General features: G+C 40.7%; 2 protein-coding genes across 8 annotated transcripts in view; both read left to right on the top strand.

Moving 5' to 3' along the window:
* Positions 1–8,126, top strand: part of LOC107038631 (kinesin-like protein CG14535) — a 177,741-nt gene extending 169,615 nt beyond the window's left edge. For 2 of the 3 annotated variants that reach the window (XM_029126143.1, XM_015257847.1), the window contains exons 10-15: positions 1,071–1,283; positions 2,280–4,169; positions 5,192–5,644; positions 6,175–6,450; positions 6,767–7,000; positions 7,410–8,126. In XM_029126143.1, the coding sequence (XP_028981976.1) occupies positions 1,071–1,283; positions 2,280–4,169; positions 5,192–5,644; positions 6,175–6,450; positions 6,767–7,000; positions 7,410–7,579 (3,236 nt within the window). In that variant the 3' untranslated portion in view covers positions 7,580–8,126. Of the gene's footprint in view, positions 1–1,070; positions 1,284–2,279; positions 4,170–5,191; positions 5,645–6,174; positions 6,451–6,720; positions 7,001–7,409 lie in introns of all 3 variants that reach the window. The other variant, XR_001460906.1, reaches the window with a different exon arrangement.
* Positions 8,127–10,125: 1,999 nt separating this feature from the next.
* Positions 10,126–24,834, top strand: LOC107038633 (nidogen-2). 5 transcript variants are annotated; one of them, XM_015257850.1, is made up of 20 exons: positions 10,126–10,402; positions 13,867–14,145; positions 14,223–14,428; positions 14,970–15,061; positions 15,250–15,393; positions 16,407–16,640; positions 16,766–17,282; positions 17,698–17,864; positions 18,363–18,488; positions 18,646–18,744; positions 18,829–18,984; positions 19,094–19,231; positions 20,633–20,758; positions 20,871–20,993; positions 21,825–22,168; positions 22,673–23,009; positions 23,491–23,895; positions 23,972–24,080; positions 24,237–24,355; positions 24,440–24,834. In XM_015257850.1, the coding sequence occupies exons 1-20, from the start codon at positions 10,205–10,207 to the stop codon at positions 24,568–24,570; spliced, it is 4,050 nt and encodes a 1,349-aa protein (XP_015113336.1). In that variant the 5' UTR covers positions 10,126–10,204; the 3' UTR covers positions 24,571–24,834. The 5 variants fall into 5 exon arrangements, with proteins under 5 accessions (XP_015113336.1, XP_015113335.1, XP_015113337.1 ...); XM_015257849.1 differs by having other exon boundaries at positions 15,229–15,393; XM_015257851.1 differs by lacking the exon at positions 19,094–19,231 and having other exon boundaries at positions 15,229–15,393.
* The last annotated feature ends 274 nt before the right edge of the window (positions 24,835–25,108 follow it).

Genomic DNA, 25,108 nt, shown 5'->3' with positions numbered 1-25,108 from the left:
AAGTTGCCCTCACAATTCTTTCTTACGTAATATCATAGACGAAGGAGTGGGGACAGCGAGTGCTCTCCGGATGTTTTTCCTTAATTACCAGGTGCATGTACGTTGTTGCCATTTTCCCTCTCATAAAAGTTGCCCCTGAGAATGGACAGTATTTCCGGGCTGGTAAGTTTAAGTGGCTGCAGGGAAAGCGTAACAACTGCTGGGGAAAAGTAGAAACTGGATGATGTGCGGAGAGGACTCAGTCAAATGAAGACGAAATGAAACTTGAGATTAAATTAAATAGCGGAAGAGTTGTATTCGCCGTGTTTTTTTTTTTCTAACGACGTCCGCAATTTTTTTTCAATTTCAAAGACTTCGGGAGGTTTCACAGGGTTGAAAAGAGAATAAAATGAACCTTCAGGCAAAATTTTTTAGCAATGCAAAACAAAATTTTTCAACAATGCAAAACAAAATTTTTTAACATCCAAAGAAAGAATCCTCCGATCATTCATTTGATTCGCCCTCCACAACGTGTTACGAAAGTTTCCTATACCGTAAGAGAAGTCACCCCACCTAGGAATGTCGGGGCTCCACAAGGGTAGATAAATCGTCTCTACGCGTTTCGAATGATCGAAATTGGGGTAGGGAAATGCTACCCCTGATTTCAATCGAAATGGCGATAAAAAAAATGTGCGCGCAGTAATGACCATGTCCAACGTGGCTTCATAAACTTAGCGACGTCTGGATCAATGTTACAACAGCTCATACAAGTCATACATAAAATTTCAAATGGCCAAAGCTCCTATCCCCCTTAAATAACGTTTAACCGTATTTTATAAGGCTATATGTTCACGTTCGCACGTGAAATAAACGCGTCTCATGCATAGCCGAGGGCACACATGGTGCAGAGACCTCACCCCCCGCTCAGTCTGAAAAGTAATGTAGCTGGTGTTTTTCTTGGGATATATAGGTTGTGAATAAACCCAGATAAGTGAGCCTCGAAAAGATGAGAAAAGCCCGAGCAAAAGCTTTCAAGGATTTCCCTGTAAAATACCTCTTCATAAAACGATCAAGCACTTGAATGATTTCAGATTCCGAGCAGTCGCCCGCGGTCTACCTCCGAGACGATCCATTCTTCGGCTCCCTATCCCTCCAACAGCACAGCGAAATCCGAGCCCCCACCGCGGAGAGGGCAGCCTTCTACCTGGACGCTGCGGTCGCTGGTCGCCAGCGAGAAGACAGCGATGCCCACATGCTGTACACCCTCCACGTGTACCAGTACAGCGTCGCTGGAAAGGGGGGAGGTGAGCAATAAATAAAATAAAAATTTTCAGCTTTCCATTTTTGACGTGGATACGTCGATGGTTTCAATATGGGGGGTCATTTTGGGAAACGGTCCTTAAGTGCAACGCCATCTATCGAAATTCTAGAAAATTCTAGACATTTCGAGGTAATTCGCGAAGTTTCTTGAAATTTCGAGGAAATTCGGGGAGTTTCTAGGAAATTTGAGAAAGAACTAATGCGCCACGCATTAGTAATAATTTGAACCCCCCCATCGGGGCATCCTAATGAGAAATTAATGCGTGAAAATATCTTCTTGTGTACTTTGAACACTGACAATTTGATGAGAAAAATAATTAGTAACACGACTGATTCAATTAGTCAATTTTATTTTTCTTCTCAACTGAATTGTCCACTCGATAGGTTAAACATCCTCAAAATTTCCCAGAAACTTACCAGTACAGCGTCGCTGGAAAGGGGGGAGGTGAGCAATCGTCCAAAATTTTCAGCTTTCCATTTTTGACGTGGATACGTCGGTGGTTTCAATATGGGGGGTCATTTTGGGAAACGGTCCTTAAGTGCAACGCCATCTATCGGAATTCTAGAAAATTCTAGACATTTCGAGGTAATTCGCGAAGTTTCTTGAAATTTCGAGGAAATTCGGGGAGTTTCTAGGAAATTTGAGAAAGAACTAATGCGCCACGCATTAGTAATAATTTGAACCCCCCCATCGGGGCATCCTAATGAGAAATTAATGCGTGAAAATAGCCTTTTGTGTACTTTGAACACTTCCAATTTGATGAGAAAAATAATTAGTAACACGACTGATTCAATTGACTGATTGACTACAATTTTATTTTTCTTCTCAACTGAATTGTCCACTCGATAGGTTAAACATCTTCAAAATTTTCCAGAAACTTCCTCCCAAAAGTTTCGAATAGTCCTCGTCTATCAATCCCAATGAACAACAACACGATAAATCATGAAAACCTTCCCTCTTTCCCTGAAAACATTTCCAGTTGCCGGTGGTAGAAGCAGACTCCACTTAATGGACCTAGGTAACTCGGACAGAGGTAAAGCCGCAGGGGGCATACCCCTCTCGGGACTCGGTAATATTTTACTAGCGATCTTCAATGGGCAGAAGCACCTGCCCTACAAAGAGCACAAATTGACGCAGCTCCTGAAGGAGTGTCTCGGGTCATTGACCTGTCACGCAGCGATGATAGCGCACGTCTCCCCGAATGCCCAGCACTACACAGAGACCCTGACAACGGTTCAATTAGCCTCGCGAATCCACAGGATGCGTCGACGAAAGATAAAATTCGTGAGTGGTGGCGCTCCGGGCAATGGCAGCGGCGGAAGTTCCGGGGAAGAAGCGGCCAGACAAACGAGCGAGTGTGACCCATCCTCGAGTGATTTATCAGCCGACACTGTTATCTACGTGGGGCCGGGCGCCGATGACGCGACAGACGGTGAACATCCACCTGTCTATTTGCCAAGTTTAAATTCCGGTGACAATCGTTGCGCGATGGGACGCGCTCTCCGGGGATCGGCGGCCGAGCGACCGACTAAAATCCCGGAGGAGCGTAGTCCGGCGCATAAAGCCAATAAGGCTGTCAAGAGCTTAACCCAGACGGCGTCGAAGCAGACGTCGCCGGCGCACTCTGCCACCCCGAAAGCCAGTCCTGCGAGAAAAATGTCCTCGACGAAAGTGCCCACTTCATCATCCAAAGGGGGAAATGACTCCCCTACGAACACTAAACTGCCGGCCGGTACGACAGGTGGGTCTGACGAGCAGTGGATCGATGGCCCGAGAATATCAAAGTCGAAGGTCGCTGAGGCCAGGCACCTCCTCAAGGAGGCGCACCACAAGAGGGAGACTTGGATAGACGGGCCCATGCAGCTGACCTCAGCCCTGCCTGGATTGAACTCGTCGACGCAGCACGGGGGGTACGGCTTCATGGACAATCACAAGAAGATCATGATCAGGAAGTGGGTGGAGAACCAGTCCTCCCAGATCCAGAGGGCGAAGCACGCTGCGTCGACCTCGACAGCTGCGAAGGACTCCAAGTCCGGGATCTTCAGGGACATGGGGGGCTTCAGAAGCTTCGAGGACGGCGAGGACGACACCTCGCTGTCGACAGTGGGGAGTGACAGCTTGAGGGCCACCGACGTGGAGGACTGCTCTGAGAAGCACGGTGCCAAATTAAACCTTCTGAACATCAAGTCGAACGATGACTCCGGACTGGATCTTACAGCGAGTCCCGGCATGGAGGAGAGCATCGGCCAGTGTCGGCTCGACAGCGCTCAGGAGGACGAGGACGACGACGAGGAGATCGTTGTGCCGCCCCCTCTGCCCCTCATCGAGCCACTTAGCAACGGAGTTAGTAGAGAAGTTTCCATGGAAAGCCTCAATTTATCCCACAAAGACATCCTTCCGTCGAGGCATTCATTATCGTCCGAGGATGAAATCCTCGAGATTGTTGAGGTGGAAGACCTCGAGCCCGTGCCCATGCAGGACTCCTGTCTACAAGTCACCGAGGAGGATATTGCGTTCTGCATGGGGGAGAATCCATTGCCTGAGAGCGATCAGGAAGAACATCCACTGAGGATACTCAGTCAGGAGAATCTGACTATTGTCTCGACGTTCACGGATTCTATGTCGGTTATGTCGGACAGTGAGAGGTACAAGCCGCAGTTTCAACAGGGTGTTAACGCCGGGATGGGGGTACTACCCAGACCTTATTTCGATCATGAGGATTTTCTTGAGCAGGAGACGAGACATAAATTCGATCAGCTGGCGAGGCTGCATGAGCTTTATCAGAGCAAATTGGCGCTGGCTAATGTCTCCAATTCCGTGACTTATCAGAGGGAGAACTCGTCGGCTGTTAGTGTCAGGGATGGCACTTGTAAGTAGTTTTTTTCATTAGTTCTTTGTATTTTTTATTTGTCAATCGTCATTTTGAGAGGGGGAAACATTTGGTCTTTCGAAACGGCTGACCGTTCTCAGACCATTTCCCCTGAAATCACTCATTTCATCTGAATAATTCGACGGTCGAGTGTAGAGTCGTTGAGAAGGTGGAGCATTCTAAAAGTTTGACGCTTAGGAACGTCTAATGTTTAAAAATATTTTAGGAGGGAGGTCTGACCCACCTCGGGCCATTTCCCCTGAAATAGCGCATTCTACTTGAATGAGCTTAAATATACTGAATCTGTGGCCCATTCTTTGGCCGCGAGTGACGGAAAAAAGGACTTAATGGATTTCGATGGTTGTTTTACTATTACGTAGTTTAGGGTCCCCAATATCGGCTTTAGGTTATAAATTATTGCGGAATAGTTTGGTATGCGTTGAGAAACTTCTAGAATATTCTCGAGTTTTCGAGATAATTTCCGAGGTTTCTACAGAGTTTGAGGATATTTTCGGACAGTGGTAGCCATGTTCATCAATTATAATTACTGTCAAATTATGAAGTTTACAGGAAGTTGAAGAAAATTTTGGGAAATTTTTTGTGGTTCTGAACAATTCGAAGTTTTACGGTATTTGAAAAAATTTGAAAAAATATTCAGTTTTATAGAAAATTCGAAAAAAACTCTTGAAAAACTGGAGAAAATTCTCTAATTTCCTAAACAATTCGAGCGAATTCTCAGGTTTTATAGAAAATTGGAGAATATTTTTTTTTTTTTAGAAAATTCGAGGGAATTCTTGTATTCTGTAGAAACTTCGAAGAAATTCTCGGGCGTTTTAGGAAAGTCGAAAATATTGACGTGTTTTTTTTTATTCTAAGGATTTTCAAAAATCCCGGTATTCAGTTTTATCTTATTCTGACCGGGCGAGGCCGGACCACACAGGCAGTGACACAGCTAGTCCCCTAATTAATTAAAGACTTCTTAAAAAAATCGTTCGCCCCTCACAAATTAATTTCCCCCCCAGCAAACGTCTTCCGCCCGCCATCGCGTTGTCAATCCCTCTCCCTGTCGGACGTCCTGTTCAACGACAACGCGAGCAACCACGGTAGCATCTACAGCGAGCCCGCGTACGTAGTGGGCAAGGACGAGCAGGAGAAGATCTGTGATAACTGTCGCCAGAGCATGTCTCGTCCAGCAACGGCGTCCTACTGGTACCCCAGTAGCGTCGCTCATCTGGCGAGCCCCAGGAGGTTCTGCGGAAAACTGGGCGAGTGCAATATTTCTAGTCTCAGACATCCCGATGGTGCGTCTAATCCGAATTTAAAAGAGGAGATCGAGAGGATACCTGGGAACGGAGCCTCCGGCTCTGATCCTGAGGAGGAGTACATTGAGGCGAAAAAATTGTTCACCACTGCTGAAAGATCGGAGAGAACTGTCACAGGAAAGTCGGATATTGAAGAGGAGATGAAAGTTCCAGGTGTGTTGGGCATTTTTGGGGATAAATATGGCTTGAAATACCGATAGTAAAATGGAATTGTTCATTGAATTCTCGTGATTTTTAGAAATCATCATTTTACGAATTGAAAAAAATTGCAATTTCATGGACAGTTGAGTGGAATTTTCAGATTGACATTGAATTGAATTTATGGGGAAAAAACGATAAAATTTATCATTTCCAGTGGTTTTTCAATGAAAGTTTAAACATTAAATGCCGAAATTCCCTGAAATACCAGTCAAAATTTTGCAATACTTTGAGGAAATTTAGTTCTCCTGACCCACAGATTAAAAAATCAAATCCAATTGTTGATTGAAACTCCACGAAATAAACGGAGATTCCAAGTCCCTTGAGCGAAAAAAATTCCTCTTTTAAAAAAACTAGTGTTTTCACATAATTCACCACAAACCACTTGAACGATCGTTGAAATTCCCTATCATTTCAATAACGAGGTGGCAATCTTTTTCCTTCCCAAGCTTAATTGGAGGCTAATAGCCCTTGGTTTCTTTCAGTGAATGTCCCTCTGCAATTATCAATTCCGTCCTCTCTGCCGTCCTCGGGTAGAATGCAGCGGAAACTTCTGAGTCTCGGTTCGTCGTACGGTTTGAGCAGAGAGAGTTACGATTCAGGGGCAGATTCCACCCCAAAGGCGGCCAAACTTTCTCCGGCTACACTCTCGAGACACAGAGCCGAGAGTTCGGGTTACGACAGTGTGGTCAGAGACAGTGAGACAAGCAGTATCGCCAGTGATTCGTCGAGACAGACCAGCGCTCTTCAAGACCATCAAGGTAAAGCCCCCAGATCAGTTAACAAATTTAAAAAATGCAAAAAAAAATGAAAAATGAGAATAAAAGAAAAAAAATAAAAATAATAAGAAAAATAAAAATAAAAAATCAATTGATCACTCGATGAAAATAATAAATAAAGAAATAAAATGAAAAAATAAGAGATGAATTGACACCTGACGTGGCCCCTGTTGATTTCTTTAATTTTAATTCGAGTTCTAGTGAAATTTTTTCTGCAACTACTCCCTCCGTAAGAATAATCATTTTTCTCAGGTGGCGCACTGGGTGTTCTAACTTCGACGTTGTGCGGGTGTTTCAGCGGTGGGACAGCTGGACGGGTACGTGCACCAGGAGCAGCTGGAGGTGCCCGTGATACTCGTTTACACAGACGAGGACGTGGAAATACTGGATCGACGAGGTCGTCTGCGCTCGGAGCCACGTGGCACGATGTCCAGGATAAACAGCCTACGACTGCGCCAGCGCCTACTTAAAATTGAACTCAGAAATGCCAAAAAGAGATTGTCGATACCGGACGACAGGTGGACCTACGACTGTGAGTCAAATCATTAATGAAGATCATAAAAACATTTCGAGCGTTTTCAAATGTCGAATTATCTCGGTAACGAGTTGTTCTGGAGCAAAATGTCAGAAAATATTTTTTGTGGGGAATTTAATGAGCTACAAAAAAGGTTTTATGAAGTTTTTTCTTAAAGCCACTTGTTTTCGAGATAAACGCATCTTTGTGAGAAACTCATCAGGATTCATCAGGAGATTAATTAAAATGATTTAAAAGGGTTTTATGTTTTTTTAAATGCTGAATTTCTCGGCAAAAATGTCAAGGGACATCCTCTCCTTGAAATTCACAGTTATGTAGGTGAAGATAAAATGAAAATTGATGAATAAATATTGAGTAATTAATTGAATTATCAAGTGGACTAACGAATAATAATTTTTTCTTCCAGTACACGTTGAAGACAGCATGGACTGGCGCGATCCGTCCTTCCTGGAGGCCCTGGAGGCAGAAACCTCGATCCTCCAAAAGCGGGTAGAAGCCTGCAAGAGTCACGTCCTCCTAGTGACATGTTTCGATTCCCACCCGACCCACCGTAAAGCGGAAAAGCGAATATCGTGATGACTAGAATTACCCTTAGGACTCAATTAAATCGATGAAATCATCCACTCGAAACGTTCAATCTGCATCAATTAATCAATACTTATCATTGCCGACGTACTAAACCCATCGCCTCATTAATCATCCAATTAAAAGACTGTCGGCTATTGCCAAAGTATTATTCCAGAATTAATTAAATGGGAATGATGAGGTAGCTTTTCCTTAATAATTCCGACTGATGAAAAAAATAACAAAACAGGCACGTAAGTAGTCAATGAATAAAGTAAGAGAACTTTTTAAAGTCGTCATCAGAGTCAATTCGAACAACATTTTAATGTAATGGGCTATAAAAATATCGAATTTACCATAGAAAACCAGGAAAGACTGATATATATTTCTTGTGCAAGACGCTTCACTGTTGGAAAAATAGCGAAATTTCGTGGACAGTTGACTAATAAATTCAAGAGAGTGACAGTGAATTCGATTGAGGGAGAAAAAACTGAAAATTCAATTAAATCTCTCACCTTAGTTGAATTTTCAATAACGATATTCCTTAAAAATTCATTGAAACTCTTATGTGATAACAATTTCCAATAATTGTACCAGAAATTTCAATAAAAAATTTTCAACAGTGTTGTCGACAGAGAGACGAATGAGGAGAGAAATTAAGTGTTCTATTACCCTAAAAACACCACAAACTGCCAAATATCAATCATCGGATAATAAACGAAGCTGTAACCAGTGAAAATAGAGACAGATGTACTCCACGCACGATTCATTCAACATATTACCGTAGCTTTAATCGTTAAATCGCAATTACCGCACGAGGTAGCGCTCTGTACTTCACTAGAGAGAGATGAGTTGTATGAGAGAGAAAATAAATTAATTGTAATTTTAAATCGCAAAGAAACAAGTATTTGTTAGCAATGTTGAGAGAAACTGACGTGTGTAGAGAAATATTTTACAGCTTCGATGAAGATTTGTCCATATTAACTGGATAGTTGGTTCTCCCTGATCCCAAATTATACTCGAGATTAATGAAATGTAGATAGAGTGACTCCCTCGCCCTGATTTTTGCCCTGAATTATTTGACGATTCAAATTTTATCAATTATTTACATGTTACTGGGTGAATCAATTTTAATCATTCGTTTTTTCTCCATTTAAAAAAATACTAGACCGATCTCCTTGTTCCAATTAATTAAAGAAATCCACTAGTCTATCGAATGCACAAGAACTCATTAAAAAATTCCATCGTATTCCGTTATAATTGTTAATCGCTTGAACAATAAGACTCGACCAAAAATTGAAGAAATATCTGAATCACGATTAATACTGTCGATGTAAATTGTGTTGAAGCACTGCCAAAAAAAATGGGACGGAATTATTGCCGTGATATACCAGATACTCCGTCTGCAATGAAAACGAAGAAAAAAACATTTTTTAATAATCCAGTAAGACCATCTTTGTATAAAACCAATTGTATGATATTTATATTTTATATGTACAAATTAGTGATGTAATTTCTTGTAATAAAGATAAATTTACAATGTGCATCCCAGGACAATTGAGAACAATGATTGAATACTTCCCTCTATCCATACCTCATGCAAATGAAATCTCGACGAAATCGTTCGAGATAAGTGCGCAATTGGGGGAATCAGAACAGCCAATTGCCACCTCCAGTCGTTTGGGTCGATTTCGTGTTTCGAAATGTTTCCGGGCACCCTATCACGCATGAAAATCACCTCGATAAGAATGCGAAAACGCCCATACAGTGGTTTAAGTAGTGAGATGAAGTAATGAGATGAGATGCTCATCCTCCGCGTTGAGAGAAAAAATTATCTGATGCAGTGGTAGAAATTTGTTGAAATTTCAGTCAGTGTCATCTGAATTTCGATGTCGTTAGTTTTTTTTATTTAAGCATTCAAATCATAGAGTTTATTCTGCTGAAAAAATTACAATAATACGAATGTATTTACAAAATTATTCTCCAGGTTCTTATTTTAACGATTTATTAATGTCCACGAAATTAACTGATTCATTAATGAAGAAATGGACAGAAATTCCTTGGAATTTCCTCGGAATTTACAATGTGATGAAAAATTCCAAGAATACTGTGGAAAAAATTTTAATTCATGGACATTAGACTAGTAATTTTCAGGAATGTGACATTCAATTCAATTTAGGGAGAAAAAAATCATGAAATTTCCCAACTCACTTGGATAATCAATCAAATTATGAATAACTTTCCCACAATGTTTAAACTGAAATCAAATTTTAATCGATTTTTCCACAAAATTTGCAAATGGAACAATAACATGATAAAAATTCCCAGAAAATTCATCCAAAAATAATAAGCAGTGATCACGTGAATAAAATAATAGAAATGCTTTCCCCCATTGATTACCCCCAATCCAAAAATCACATGACATCACATGATGTCCTCCAACTGCCCGAAACCCAAACCGATTAAATTCACGAGTGCAGGGGTGGGGGCTCGTGCCCACCACTGGCATCAATTGCTGAGTCCCCGCTCAACTCTGACGAATTTATCGCAGTCTGAAGAGTGTGCTTCTCCGGGCGAGTTCGAGACAAGTTCAAAGCGTCAATAAGATAGTGTAATTCCCCTGCATTTGCCACGAGGATGGCGACCCAAGCCCTCTTATTACTAGCATTCCTCATTTTTCCATCGGCCCTTGGTCTCAGCAAGGACGGCCTCTACCCCTACACAGGTGGAGGCGCGGAAACCCTCCAGGTCGATCAAAACGGCCAATTAACGTCCGCCGAAGTTCAACTGAAGACACCAATCAATTTCTATGACAAAGTTTACAACAGTATTTTCGTGAGTATGAAACTCCATTTCCTGGGGTTTGTTGACTTCCATTCATCTTCCCACGGGATTAATTCACTCATTAACGTTAATTTGTGTGCGCACGTGGTGTCATGGGAATGATAACAACTCCACAGACACTCGGTCATCCCCTTCAATTCAAGCCATATTTTTTAATATATCATCATTAACTCGCGTTACGAATCCATTAATCAGTACTTGAAATAAATTCGTATTATTTTTTTGGTGGTTTTTATTGGCGCACATTTCCGCGTGAAGATCAATCTGAATTCGGATCGAGTGTTTAATTTATCAATTTTTGTGGAATAAACATTAACGAATAATAATTATAAAAAATTATAAAGCTAATTTTAAAAATTGAGAGCTGAGTTTATGGCGAGATTGAATTCCCGCCGCATTAATAAATCACGGATCAATGATCGATAGCGTTACCACAGACACTCACTCATCCCTTCCACTGCAAACTATATTTTTCAATACTTCATCGTTAACTCTTACGAATCCGTTAATCGGTACTTCAAATAAAGTCTCGCTGTTTTTCATGAGAACAACTCCATTTTGCCTCCCCCTTCCCTATTTATTTTTTCGTCTTTTATAAAACAATCATTAACGAATAATAAAAAAACACAGAGCAAAATGCAATGGGCACTTTAAAGTTTTTTAAAAATGTTAATAACTCATTTAATTTTCGATGAAATGGGATAATTTTTTTCACGGAAAAGACAATTGTTCCTTTGATGAACTCAGACTGAACTCAATGAATTTGCTCCTCCCCCTTTCCCTATTTAATTTTTCTGGTTTTTATAAAACAAATACCACCGAATAAAAATAGTAAAAAATCAGGATTGTCGTTCATGATGTCACAATTGCCGGAAGTCGCCGCGATATTAATAAATCACGGATCAATGATTTCATCGATGGATCGATGCGCATCAGTAAAAGAATACAACCGAGAAAGAGTAATTTTCAAAAGTCATAATTTCCTGTACCCAGTGAAATTGTTTGTACTGACTCTCGCGTGTTTGCAATTTCGCCAGTGGAATAAGCATGTGACAACTAGTTTCAGCAATTTCAGTTGTCTTCCCATCTCTCTCGGCATTAATGACGTCCGCGCGAGCATTACTCATTACACGTCGGCATTTTCAATGAATTTTATCGAACCTCGGGATCTCTCAACTCTCGAGACTATCACCTCCACTAATAAACAAACATGAAAACATCCTGGAGGTGGAGTCCAACTCGGCAAAATTATAATCAGTCACGAGAGATAGTACATCTTCAACGCATTATTTCAAGGGTACTTTGTTTATTTCATCGGAGATTCCGGCGCCGATTGCATCGATGAATATTTAGAGGCGAGCGGGTGAACTGGAGGATCTGGGAACCGAGAGTCGGAGTATTTTTCGGGGTCTCAGAGGGAAAACATTCATATAGATGAGGCCGGCCTACACTCCAATCATCTTTATTCGGTCCTGTCGAGTCGCCAGTTTTATTCATCAAAATGATTGTACTAGATTACACGATTGCGTTAACACTTTTATCACCATAAAACCGGGATATACTCGGTTATGTGAGTCGGAGAATTTCACGTTGCCAAGGGACAATAGAAGAACTTCAATCGTGGAAAAATTCCTGAGGTAGTAATTCGGGATTTGGCTATTCTCAGTTCACAATTGGAAAAACATGAAATTTCATCGACAATTTCGGGGGAAAAACACATTAAATTCAACACTGGGGGGAAGAATTTCAAAACTTTCGTGGATTTTCAATCAAAACTTGAATTTAAGAACATATTCATTTCAATTTTCATAGAATAATTAAGCAGAAATTCACAATTTCAATTAAATGAAACTTCAATTTCCATCAATTTGTTTATTCTTTAATTTAAATTCCTCCAATTCCATCCATTCGTAAAAAGGACACATAAAAAAAGTAGACTTATTAATTACTTCAGAATTATTCCTCAACAACTCCCGTAGATTTCCTCAAACGCTTGAATGAAATGGTTATTTCCTCATGAATGAAGCCCCGATGCCGAAGATAAGAATTCACCCACTGAATTCCTTGTATCTCCTCCAAAGAATTTACTTTCTCATTCGCCCATGTAAACGTGACGATCACCGTATGTTTTGTGTCATCGACGCTCTGTGACCCTCGACCCTGGCTGATAGCCCGAGAAAACGATAGCCAACGGTCTAAACCGTTCGGATGTCATTCGACACATCCAACGAGTCTAGCGCATCAAAGTATATCCCCCGGCGATTTTGCCCCGCGGTATCAATGTTTTCCGATTTCCCAGGTTTGATGCGACGAGAAAATGAATAATAACTGCACGGAAATAGATTTTCGGAGGCGTCTCTGGGCGATAACCGCGAATTTATTCTTTTATTTGTGAATAAAATTGGAAAAAGAGTATTTCTAAAAATAATTTATCACGCTGCGTTATCAGATTGGGTCACTCGAGCCTACCTTCAATTTTTCGTCTCTCAAGTGGAAATTAAGAATACAGTCGAGCGCGTAATTGACCCGAGTGCACGGGGAACAATCCGGGTCAATCGGAAATAACTCCCGAAATGTATTAAACTGACATTGGCCTTTCAAATTTTCCCCGAAGCCCCTCGTAGTAAACCGCGACCCGATTTTCATCTATTCGAGTAAACACTCATTGTAAATTCATGGCCCCATTCATATCTGGGAATGCGACAGTGAGATTCGATGATTTTAAACGGCTCTCGGACGTCGGTGTCGAGACATTAGTCAAAGGGTCATATTTTCAGCCCACAGAACATTAGAATGAGTCTTGGTCTGCTAGCACAGTTTTCTTAGTGGGTGAATGATCTCAATTCACGTGAATACTCACTTTGCCATGAAGTCACCAATTGAAATGTGAGATTACGTCATTTGTGAGCTTCAGATGCTGGTGCACGTGCGGGGGGGCTTTTTAATTTTGTAATTGGGGGATTATCGTATTTATTTACTTTTTAATGAATTACGAGGAATTTATGGAGAGGATATGAGGGATTAGGGGAAAAGTCTCGGGAATTTATTATTTTTTATGCGCCACACGGAGCAACAATATCATTCTACTAATCAAATTGGTTTCAGCTAATTCGATGGGAATTAATTTTTTTCTCGGGACAGACAGTTCAGTATTTTTTCGAGATTATGTCATCGTCGTAATCACTCATCTTCATATTCTTCGCGTGCCTGTTTTTTTATAACAGTGATTTTGAATATTTTTTGAATTTATTCAAATTTTAGTAAAACAAATCAATTTTTTATTTGAGATTTTTTACATTTTTCTCCTCTAAATTTAGTTCACTAGTTCACTAAGCCGTATAAAATATTGAAAAGACTCCGTACACGTCAATAAATTTCCAATACTTAGAAATTCCAAAAACCATTGCACGCGGAAATCCGATTGAACCTTCACATTTCTTTCCTCCCCGGCCTAGGTAAACGGAAATGGTGTCCTGTCATTCATTCGATCGATGCAGAGATTCTTCAACATAGCTTTTCCACTGGATGATCCGGTGATTGCTCCCCTGTACACTCACGTGGACACCCGAGCTTCCGGTACAATATACCACAGTGAAACAGATAACCCAGAGGTTCTCTCACGTGTCGGCGGTATGGTCCGCAGTGCCTTCAAGAATACCGAGAATTTCGAGCCAACCCATGTGTTCCTGGCGACGTGGCTCGACGTGGGGTATTACAACGAGAAGAGCGATAAAGTAAGCCCTATCACATTTCAAACAGAACGAAAAATCAATGAGTGGAAATAAACGATTCTTCCGTTCCTAATCAATAGGTCAATACCTATCAAGTGGTGATATCATCGAATGGCACGCATTCGTACATTGAACTTTTATACCCGAATGGCGGTATCCAGTGGATTCAGGGTGAATCTCATCCAAATGGATTGCCAGATGCCAAAGCACAGGCTGGATTCATGAGTGAGGGGAGAATGTACACGCTGAAAGGATCGGGAACCGATCAAATTCAAAATATCGATAAGTATGCACAATACCCGTTTCTATTCTCTGAAATTTCGAGGAGATGAATCAGTGCACTGAGAGAAAAACCACTGAATGCGATGAAAATAATTTCTTGAGCGAAGGAAACGGCAAAAATATTCGAGTAATTTACTCTTCGGCACACGACCGACTGAATAAAGAATAATTTTTTTTTTCAAAGAAGATAATGTTCTCGTTCATGAATAGGCATCTCGACACGAAAAAAACGATTTCTTGAGACGAGAAATTCTCGCTGAATTCAAGAAATTCTATTATTCAATTATTTTGGGATATGAACTCGTTTCTTCTCTCAAAAAGACTTCATGTGAGAAGTGAACATCAAATGCAAATGAATTTTTAATAGATTGAGAATTCATGAACGTTTTTGCCTGAATTTTCCCCAATTTTCGACATTTTTGAGTTCCGCATAGATCTGGAAATCGAGAATTACGTGAATATTTATAAAATTTCATGTGACATTGTCGCAATGAAAAATTTCAGGCTAGAGAATAAACCAATTTTTGCACATTTTTTCCATTCAGATGGTCCAACGTCAACAGACCCGGCCAATGGGTCTTCCAAATAGGGCCAGTCCCCGAGGGACAGAACATCAAACCCCCCAACAATATCGACAGTACGTAAAGCCCATAATTTATAAATGAAAATAAAAAACCCAGCTATCACTCAACATTCCACCAATGTCTTTAACAAATTGCAATCATGAGAGATCAAAATTTTCTAACACCACCAATTGGCAAAATGACACACTAACGCGTGCCCACGTGCAACTTGCGCGTCAAGTGGTTAACAAAATGTTTCCAGACTCCAACATTCAAATGGACCAGACCTGCATGACCGGTGCGACGACATGCCACAGTAAAGCGACATGCATTGATTACGAGTACGGCTTCTGCTGCAGTTGTAAGCCAGGATTTTTCGGCAACGGAAAGTCCTGCCAGCCGAATGGTAATTTAAAACCTACAACATTTTTATTCGGTTCAAGGGTATCCAAGTACTTTGGCTATTTTTCTCCGGAGAAATGCGTTTCTACTTTTGTATTCGAACATCAGAGCTTTCTTTTGTGACCCATTTGACCCCAGTTTCCGGACACTTTCCAATGATTTTATTATTCAAACTATAGGGGTCTGGATTTCAATTTTTAGATTGAACTGTTGAAAAACATTTTATATCTGAATAAAAAAAATTGGAGAGTTAACGCTTGGAGGAAGATTGATGAAACAATTGAAAAATTGTATAAATAGTATAAATAGGGGAGGATGGGGCAAAACGGTCCCCCTTCAATCGTCAATATTTTCCGATTCAATAATCCGATTGGGATGAGTTAGAGCTCGTTTTGAAGAATTAAAAATTATCTTCAAAATGTAGTTGAAACTGGGAATTTTCACAATGTCATTCACAAGTTATTGACAATTGAAGGGGGGCCGTTTTGCCCCACCCTCCCCTAATTTATAAACAACGAATATTTAAAAAAATAATAATCCTGTGCAAAACGTAATTTAAATTACGCTGAATATTCATGATTTTCTTCGAATTTTTCTCACGCAATTGAATTGACAAATTTAATGATTGAAAATGTAAAAGATACTTGAATATCCTTAAATAAAAATGAACACAACATTCACCACAAAATAATGTACAACATTTAATTCCCATAAAGTGTTCTAATAAATTCAGTAGCGAAGCGGTAAACCGGGTTAAGTCGTTTTTTACTATTGGCTAGTTTTTGACGAATATCTCGGAATCTAAAAGAGATAGAAATATTTTTGTTATGACCTTTTTTGTAGAGCTAATAGTGCGTTATAAAAAAAGTCATGAGAAAAATTTTTCTATCTCTCTTAGATTCCGAGATATTCAGCAAAAACTGGCTAATAGTCAAAATCGACTTAACTCGGTTTATCGCTTCACTACTGAATTATTCACCCAGATGACGATCTAAAAACTTATCCAAAAAATTACAGATTTGCCACTCCGAGTAATTGGCAAAGTCTCGGGTCGAATAAATGGTGAAGACTTGCCGTCGCGCGATCTGCAGTGTTACGTGCAGACGAAGGACGGACGTACCTATACAGCGCTCTCACGTATCCCGGAGAGTGTGGGTCAGGACTTTCAATTGCTAGGGACTCTGGGTGGTGTAATTGGGTGGCTATTTGCTAAGCCAATGGGAGAGATAAAAAATGGCTACCAACTCACAGGTAACAATGATTAGTTTCCGCGAGGAGCTGACTTTTCAACTCCTCCTCCCCCTCGCGAAGAACTCGAGTAACAGCATTTACCCACGAACACCTCGGTCCAACGTGCGCAATATATTGCTTCACAGGTGGCCTATTCAATCACACAGCCGAGCTGGTGTACGACTCAACGGGAAGTAGAATAACAATAAAAAGTATTTACCTGGGTCTTGACGTTTTCGGCCAATTGAAGATGGAGGCTGACATTCAGGGCACGCTGCCAAGACTTCCACCGGACTCCAGGGTGGACTACGGTGATTACGAGGAAGTTTACACATCGAATAGAAGAGGAGCACTTAGATCCCACAGCAGCCGGAAGTACAAGCTCAGCGGAAATCCTACCGAGTACCCGTTCACAGTGGACCAGACCATAACTTACCAGGATTGTACCCACGTTAAACCCAGTGGAGACAATACAACTAAGTTGAAATTCTCCCGTGGACTCACTACTTACGAGGCACGTGAAGGCATCATTCGGTTTGCCATGAATACAAAGATGACACCGTTGGAGGAGGAGGATCCTTGCATTCAGGGGAGGGAGACTTGCGGGGAGCACAGCTCGTGTGTTGTTGATGGCGATGATTTCAGATGTATTTGTAATACTGGGTAAACTTTTTTTATTTTTTTAGAAATATATATGACCCTCGTATGACCTCATATGACCCTCATATGACCTCCCATAACCCTTATTTGTACCCTTACTGTGGCCATTGATCTGACCCTTGTGAACCTTATTTAGACCTTTTAATCTGACCCTTGCAGTCCTTAATCTTTTGACCCTCAATCTGGCCCATACTGACCCTCATGACCCTTCTTATTACCCTTATCTGGACCCTTAATCTTAATCTCTCTCCAATAAAAAAAAAATTCTAGAATTTTCTAGAATTTCAATAGGGAATACTTTTTCACCTGTTGCTTCCTCACGGAAGTATTGTAATCGCTGAAATTTGGCTCCCCGACTTCGATATTCACCTCGTTGATAAAGAGGATGGCCACTTGTTCACGTATTACGATTCCCCAGTTACCAACAACTTTACGAGGAAGACGGAACTGCGAATTGCGTGGATATCAACGAGTGCACAGCTGGGTATCACTTGTGCTCGCCCGACGCGCAATGCATTAACAACGAGGGCAGTCATACCTGCCAGTGTAAACCAGGATTCTCCGGGGACGGAAGAATCTGCGAAAGTAAGGGCACACCGCAAAAACTAGTGCAGAAAATTCACACATCCTTTGTAGACATTTTTCAGACACTAAAAAATGTCTGACTAAAACAAAAATTTGCCTGAATTTCAGAGGAACAGGTGGCGAAGCATCTCAACTCGTGTTTGAAATTTCAGAGAAATTTTTATGTAGGGGAGGATGGGGCAAAACGGCCCCCCTTCAATCGTCAATATTTTCCGATTCAATAATCCGATTGGGATGAGTTAGAGCTCGTTTTGAAGAATGAAAAATTATCTTCAAAATGAAGTCGAAACTGGGAATTTTCACAATGTCATTCACAAGTTATTGACAATTGAAGGGGGGCCGTTTTGCCCCACCCTCCCCTACTTAATAATTTTCATTGCACTGAAAAATATCGACAAAAGGTGTGAAAAATTTAGACATTCGTTTTCGCCCTGTAGCATCGTCTACACCAGGTAACCCACCAATTGACGATGTAATCACTATTCGTTATTACCCAAGGGCTCGGTAGCTGCGACGATACCCGCTGTGGGGAATACGAGGAATGCAGGATGATAAATGAACAGCCGGTCTGCTCATGCGTCCCTGGATTCGTGAAGAGCGATCAGGGTTGTTTCCCGGCCGAAGGTAATAACCAGCGATCAATAGCGTCCTTTCCCCTCGTAGAACTGTCCTTCAACATTCCAGAGGATAGTTATAATTATTATAATTTTTCTGAGAGCTTTAATGAGCGCAATTTAAGTCGTTCATCAATGCAGTTCCAATGAATTATTTATGCCCTCAGACCCCTGCAATTTGGCGAACAACTGTTCACCCCAGGGCGAGTGTACCTACGACCACCAAAAGCAGTCGCACGTCTGCCTCTGTCTCCCCGGATTTGTCGGTAAAGTGGATAATTTTTATTCACTCCCCCATTTACTATTTAAAATTCAACTAAACGTAAAGTAAGAACTTGTCGTTTGTGAAGGTGACGGGTACAACTGTTACGCCGAGCAAAGCCCAGAGCCGAACTGTGCGAACGGGGTCTGCTGGTGTCCGCCGGAATGGGAAGTGCGTGACAACGCGTGTGTCAGATCGCAGAGCCAGAATTTAGGGTCCAGCACGAGTGGACCCCATCGAGACCGTAAGTACAGCAGCGTTCCTCTGGCTTTGCATGACGAAAATTATGCTCCTCTGCTTTGGAATGGAGATTAAAATTCAAGGAGAGATATGAAGATGAAGGTCCGTTCTAGTATCAGCGCAACCGCAGCCGGAATGTTATAAGGATAGTTGTATTTGTCCGTGGGGCTATGACTATGAGGCCAAGGATGATGTGTGTGTACCGCAGCCTGGATACAAGCATGACACGATGGGGCCCACTGGAGCCCAATGTACGCATGAGTTATTTGGGCTTTACTAATTTTTTTATTGGAGATTGACACTTGCACTATTGGAAAATTATTCCTGACATTTGAAGAAAAGAAGGCTTGGAATTTTTAACGACTCATTCGCATGAAATTTTATGCACTTTGTTGGGAAAAATGAGTCGATTTCAGGAGTGGGATATGGATCTCCTATTTTCAGGGCTATTTGGCGATGAAAACTATTAAAAATTTTGAAAATTGAGGGAATTGTTCTTCTGAATTTTCGATCCATTGGAAATTCGGCGGAATGGGGTGTTTAATTCGCACGGTGAGAAAACTAATTCTCTTGAATTTCCAAACTGGATGAGGAATTCGAATTCACAGCGTTGAGAATTCAAATTCAGCTATTGCTTGAATTTCAAGAAAATTCTAACAGTGCACGATCCTTTCCCCATCGCACTGCTTCAGGATGTTAAATATATTCATTAAAAAAATTTACAGGAAATTGTAATGACTCGGCAGTGCACGCTCTTTTTCCATTCTCAATTTCGAGAATAAATTCCCCCCAGGAAATGCCACAAAACGAAATTCTAAATTTTACGGTAAATTAGAGAAATCGATTTTGACTCGAATGATTTCCTGTGGATTTTTGGAACGGGGATTGAAATAGTGACCCGAGGCGGTAATCGCTTGTGGAATCTGGTGTGCAGATCGAATCAGAGTCCACTAAATTCTGAAATTTTCTCCCATTACAAAATTCTTCAAAAAAACTCAAGAATTCTGCGAAATTTCCCGCTGTACAATTTTTTCCGGAGTGATTTCCCCCTCACGGGACCTTCATGACCCCTTCCCACGAGCATTGCTTCAGACTATAAAATATTCTCATAATGAAAATGCACATAAAATCATAATAACCATAGACCCACTAGAATTTCCATTAAAATCAACATTCTTTCAAGAATATTTTAAATTCATTTCACAATAAAAAATTCCTTAGTTTCTCACGATAATAATTTTTCATACGCTGCATTGGCTCGTTGTACAGTGTCTTAGTGACCCGAGGCGGTAATCCCTTGTGGAATCTGGTGTGCAGATCGAATCAGAGTCCACTAAATTCTGAAATTTTCTCCCATTACAAAATTCTTCAAAAAAACTCAAGAATTCTGCGAAATTTCCCGCTGTACAATTTTTTCCGGAGTGATTTCCCCCTCACGGGACCTTTATGACCCCTTCCCACGAGCATTGCTTCAGAATATAAAATATTCTCATAATGAAAATGCACATAAAATCATAATAACCATAGACCCACTAGAACTTCCATTAAAATCAACATTCTTTCAAGAATATTTTAAATTCATTTCACAATAAAAAATTCCTTAGTTTCTCACGATAATAATTTTTCATACGCTGCATTGGCTCGTTGTACAGTGTCTTGCAACGTGGTTAACACGTGTCACCCGTACGCGCAATGCGTATTCATCGCCAGTACCGAGGATTACGAGTGTCAGTGCAACGAAGGTTACGAAGGTGACGGAATTGAATGCATCAAGGCAGGTATGTCTGCATCCACATGTACCTCTAGTAACAAATGCCCAATTAAATTCATGAAGCGATTGAACCAAGGTACGTTTCGCCCTACAAACAGCTCTACTAATTCTGTAAATAGATGTATCCTGTGTGGAAGTTGACATTTGCGATCCGAATGCATCGTGCAGACCCGACGAACCGATTGCCAAGTGCGTCTGTAATCCTGGATTCGAGGGGGACGGAACTACTTGCAGTCCAATTGGTGCATTATTCTCTAACAATTAATGATTCTCTAACAATTAATGATTAATTGATTAATAACTTGACACGTGTGAAGATATTGATTCAACAGAATAATTTAGCGAATTCGCTGGAAAATTCTATTTGTTTTTTGCGCTATGAGTAATGTTCTGTAATGTAGAACAAAATAAAATGTAGCGGAAAAACTTGGAAAATCCGTGCAGACTAGTTTTAATAGCAAAAATCGCAAGATAAAAATGCAAACAGAAAAAACGAAATCTATTGACTTTTTTAAATCAAATATCTAGTAGAATCTACGCGAAAACAAAAAATTTCAAATAAAATAAATATGTTATATAATAATATATAACATTTAAAATAAATTTGAAATTAAATTGAATTTTTTAGTCGAACAATTCGAGTGTTCGAGTCTCAGAAAATAATGAGAATAAATTTTCCCATTGCCATTTCAGGCATGAAAAAATATAATGGAAAAAGCTAGCGAATTGGATAGAAAATTAGAGTCGACAAATTTCTGAAGAAAATATTTCAGTACAATAAGTTGTACAGGAGAATCCAATTCTATTCATTTTTTTCGATATAATGATTCCCATTGAAAATTCAACAGAAAACCAACAGAATTTCCCAGCGAATTCCCGAGGTTTTTCTACATTTTTTGCACGCGTACGGGGGACGTCCCCCGTTGGAGGTAGTCCACGTTCTAAAAAAAAGTAGAACAACTGACATAGTTCCAAAGTATAAATTTGCGAGACAAAATTCCCCTGTCTTCAAGTATCTTCGCCTTCACCCCGAGCAATTAACGCAATTAATCAGTATTTACGCGAATGACTAGATGCCTGCAGCGATCACTCGGAGTGCGGACAGAACGAGATATGCTCCTACAACCCATCAAAATCCCGTTACGAATGCACATGCAATCCCGGATTTGATATGGTGAATGGCCAATGTGCAGTGGCTGATTGCTCCACCAATCCATCACAATGTCACGTCAATGCTCAGTGTATAACAACAATTGGTGAAGGTTACAAGTGCGTCTGCATGCCGGGATTCCACGGTGATGGAATAAACCAGTGTGTTGAGGATCACATTGGTTGCAATGTCGTCAATAATTGCGGAAGTAACGCTGTCTGCGGGTACAATCAGACGTCGGCTAATTATGCCTGCATGTGTTTGCCGGTGAGTCATTTGAATTTCGCGAAAATATTGCGATAGGGGAGGCTGGGGAAAAATGGACTTTTGATTTTTTAAAAATATTAGTGACGGGTTGAAATGTTGATGAAATTGAATAATTTTTTTTTCAATACAAAGAGCAATTCTTTCCCTTTGTGATGAGCCTAAACTGAGCTCTGTTGATACATTCGTTTCTGAGTTATGAATAATTTTAAAGAAGTCTATTTGTCCGTTTGACCCTACCCTCCCTTATTTCAAATTTTGAAGTTTAGTCATTTTAAAAGGTGAAAAAATTTAACTTTGGGACGATGCAGAATCCACTGAATAATTGAATTCAGTTTAAAACACATCGTCAAAAAAATTGTCACGATTTTATTATTTTTGGAAGACACGAATGAAATTGTTATAATTACTACATAATTCAGAAGAAAAATGCATCGAATGTTTGGAATAGAACAAAGTAATTTCGTGTATTCAACACGCAACAGTTAAAAATACTTTGAACTCAAGGGATTTTATGGGGATGGATTCATATGCAAACCCCAAGCATCGTGTCGTCAAAATCCCGAATACTGCTCGCGAGAAGCCACGTGTTTACCGGTAACGCCAAGCCACTTTGCCTGCGTCTGCAAGGAGGGCTTTCACGGTGACGGGGTGGAGTGCAAACCCAAGCCCAAACACGCCGCCAACTTTTTGCTGGTCAATCAGGGTATGGCCAACCTCAGGATCCCCTACTTCCCGACCGCAGTTTATCCAGGATCTCCCATAAACCTGGCTTACTCGCAGATGGCCATTGCCATCGACATCGATTGCCCGAATGGAACGGCGTACTCCAGTGATATAACTGGTGAGATCAAATACATTGATCACTCAGGGGTAGAAAATTATTGAAATTTCGGGGGAGGGACATTACGTCAGGCTGAGGGGTATAAAATCATGAAAGTTTCAAATTTTAGAGGAGCAGAAAGACGACAATTTCTTCATTTTCGTGAAATTTCACTTGAAACATGAATATTCAGTACTTAATGACACTAAATTTTGAATTACTTGACGAATTATGAATGCATCTACCTGATTTTATGATTCCCATGAATTTTCGTGGACTAATTGACCAGAAATTTTGAGTTATAATCGATTTTTCCTCGAATTGTGAATTTTCATTGACGAAATCCTTCGAAAATTCAGTCAAAAATATTTTCAACATCATTCCTCACTTTTCAATTCCAATAAAAACCACAAGATTAAAGAAACGCTTTTTATTAGCTAAAATCGAAGTCGGGACTTCAATAAAAAACTAAAAATCTTCTCGTCTGCCAAACGATCCACAGGAGCGAAGATAATCTCCCTCACATACAACGGTTCGTCAGTCCAAACCTTCATGACTGACGTCAGCAGCCCCGAAGGGATCTCGATCGACTGGGTATCTCGCAACCTCTTCTGGACGGACTCTGGAAGAGGAACAATCGAGGTGGCGAGTTTAGAAACGAAGAAGCGAAAGGTCCTCATATCGGAGGGTCTCGTGAACCCCCGGGGCATCGCGGTCCACCCGTACCGGGGGAAAATCTTCTGGTCCGACTGGAACCGCATGACCCCGAAAATCGAGTGGTCCAACGAGGACGGCACGCAGAGGGAGGTGTTCCTCCAGGGGGAAAGCGTCAAACTCCCGAATTCCTTGGCGATAGACTGGACAACTGACGAGTTGTGCTGGGCTGACGCAGGAACTTTCACGATCAGTACGTCCTCATCATTTTTTTCCTTTTCTATTTCAGGAAATTAATCATTCGGTTTTCGTTTTTTTTTTATGAAAAGGCTGTACTCCTATTGACAATAAACGAGTCCACGTTATCGAGAAGGATCTGGCTTATCCCTTCGGCCTAGCTATTTCCGCCGATAATTATTACTGGACAGACTGGAAAACGTAAGAGTAATTCACGTCTTTCGCAGGAAATATTAAATTGAGGGTGAAATGTCAGGAGATTTTTACTCATTTCCTCGACTTCAAGAAAAACATTTGACATTTTATCCTCATTTTTCTGTCTCAAATGTTGAATTGAGTTTGTTGTTCCCCTCGCAGGCATAAAATTGAGGCGATATCAAAGCACACAAGTGAAAGATTGAAATCCCTGCCAATTCCCCCTGGTGGCAGTGGAAAATTGTACGGAATCACTTCAGTACCTGAGCAATGCCCTCGACGTAAGAGAATTCTTGACTGTTAATTAATCATTAATCATTAATCATTTTGGTTTTATTGACGCTATTGAATGCACTGAATTGCAGTATCGAATGTCTGTCAATACGAGAACGGCCGCTGCCACAAGGACCAGCTGTGCTTGCCGGACGGGCGAGGAGGTAGAACCTGTGCCTGTGCAGACAACACCACTGGGCCCTGCACCGAGTCTCGATCGTAGTTCGGCCATTTCCACTGACGCGCGGCAAACCCGTGCGCCACAAAACAAAAATCATTACGAACTCGTTATCGTAGACTAGTATAATGATAAAAGTATACTAACATCTCTGATATCCACTACCGAGTGTAATCATAACTTCATTATTATATTCTGTTCAATGACTTTTTAAGCTAATTATAGTTATCGAATCATCGAGTCTCTTTGTAACGAGAGCCCCATTTTGTATGTTCAGTTCCAGATAAATAAAATATTTTTTACTCCTAAGTATGTCATCTTGATTCATAAAAATGCATTTCAGTAGTGAAGTGGTAAACGGCGATAAGTCGACTCATCTCTCGATTGAGGTTTTGTGAAATATTTCCGAATGTAAGGGAGATAGCGAAATTTTCGTAATTACATTTGTTGTAGCTCTCAATCGGCTCTACAAAAGAAGTTATAAGAAAATTTTTGCTATTTCCCTTAGATTCCGAGATATTCATGAAAAAATGGTCAATAGTCAAAATTCACTTGTCTTAACTTAACAAAATCAACGAGACAT

This window comes from Diachasma alloeum, unplaced genomic scaffold, assembly GCF_001412515.2.
Source record: "Diachasma alloeum isolate Michigan unplaced genomic scaffold, Dall2.0 Dall_scaffold_00285, whole genome shotgun sequence".
Lineage (NCBI taxonomy): Eukaryota > Metazoa > Arthropoda > Insecta > Hymenoptera > Braconidae > Diachasma > Diachasma alloeum.
Note: the sequence above shows the minus strand (reverse complement) of the source record. Positions and strands in the feature narration are given on the sequence as shown.

Bases quoted from the DNA above. Each gene is read 5' to 3' on its own strand.
- LOC107038633 (XM_015257849.1), top strand. From the start codon at position 10,205: ATGGCGACCCAAGCCCTCTTATTACTAGCATTCCTCATTTTTCCATCG. The intron at 14,429-14,969 runs GTATGCACAATA...TTTTCCATTCAG, and splicing joins CAAATTCAAAATATCGATAA to ATGGTCCAACGTCAACAGAC. The intron at 20,994-21,824 runs GTGCATTATTCT...GCGAATGACTAG, and splicing joins AACTACTTGCAGTCCAATTG to ATGCCTGCAGCGATCACTCG.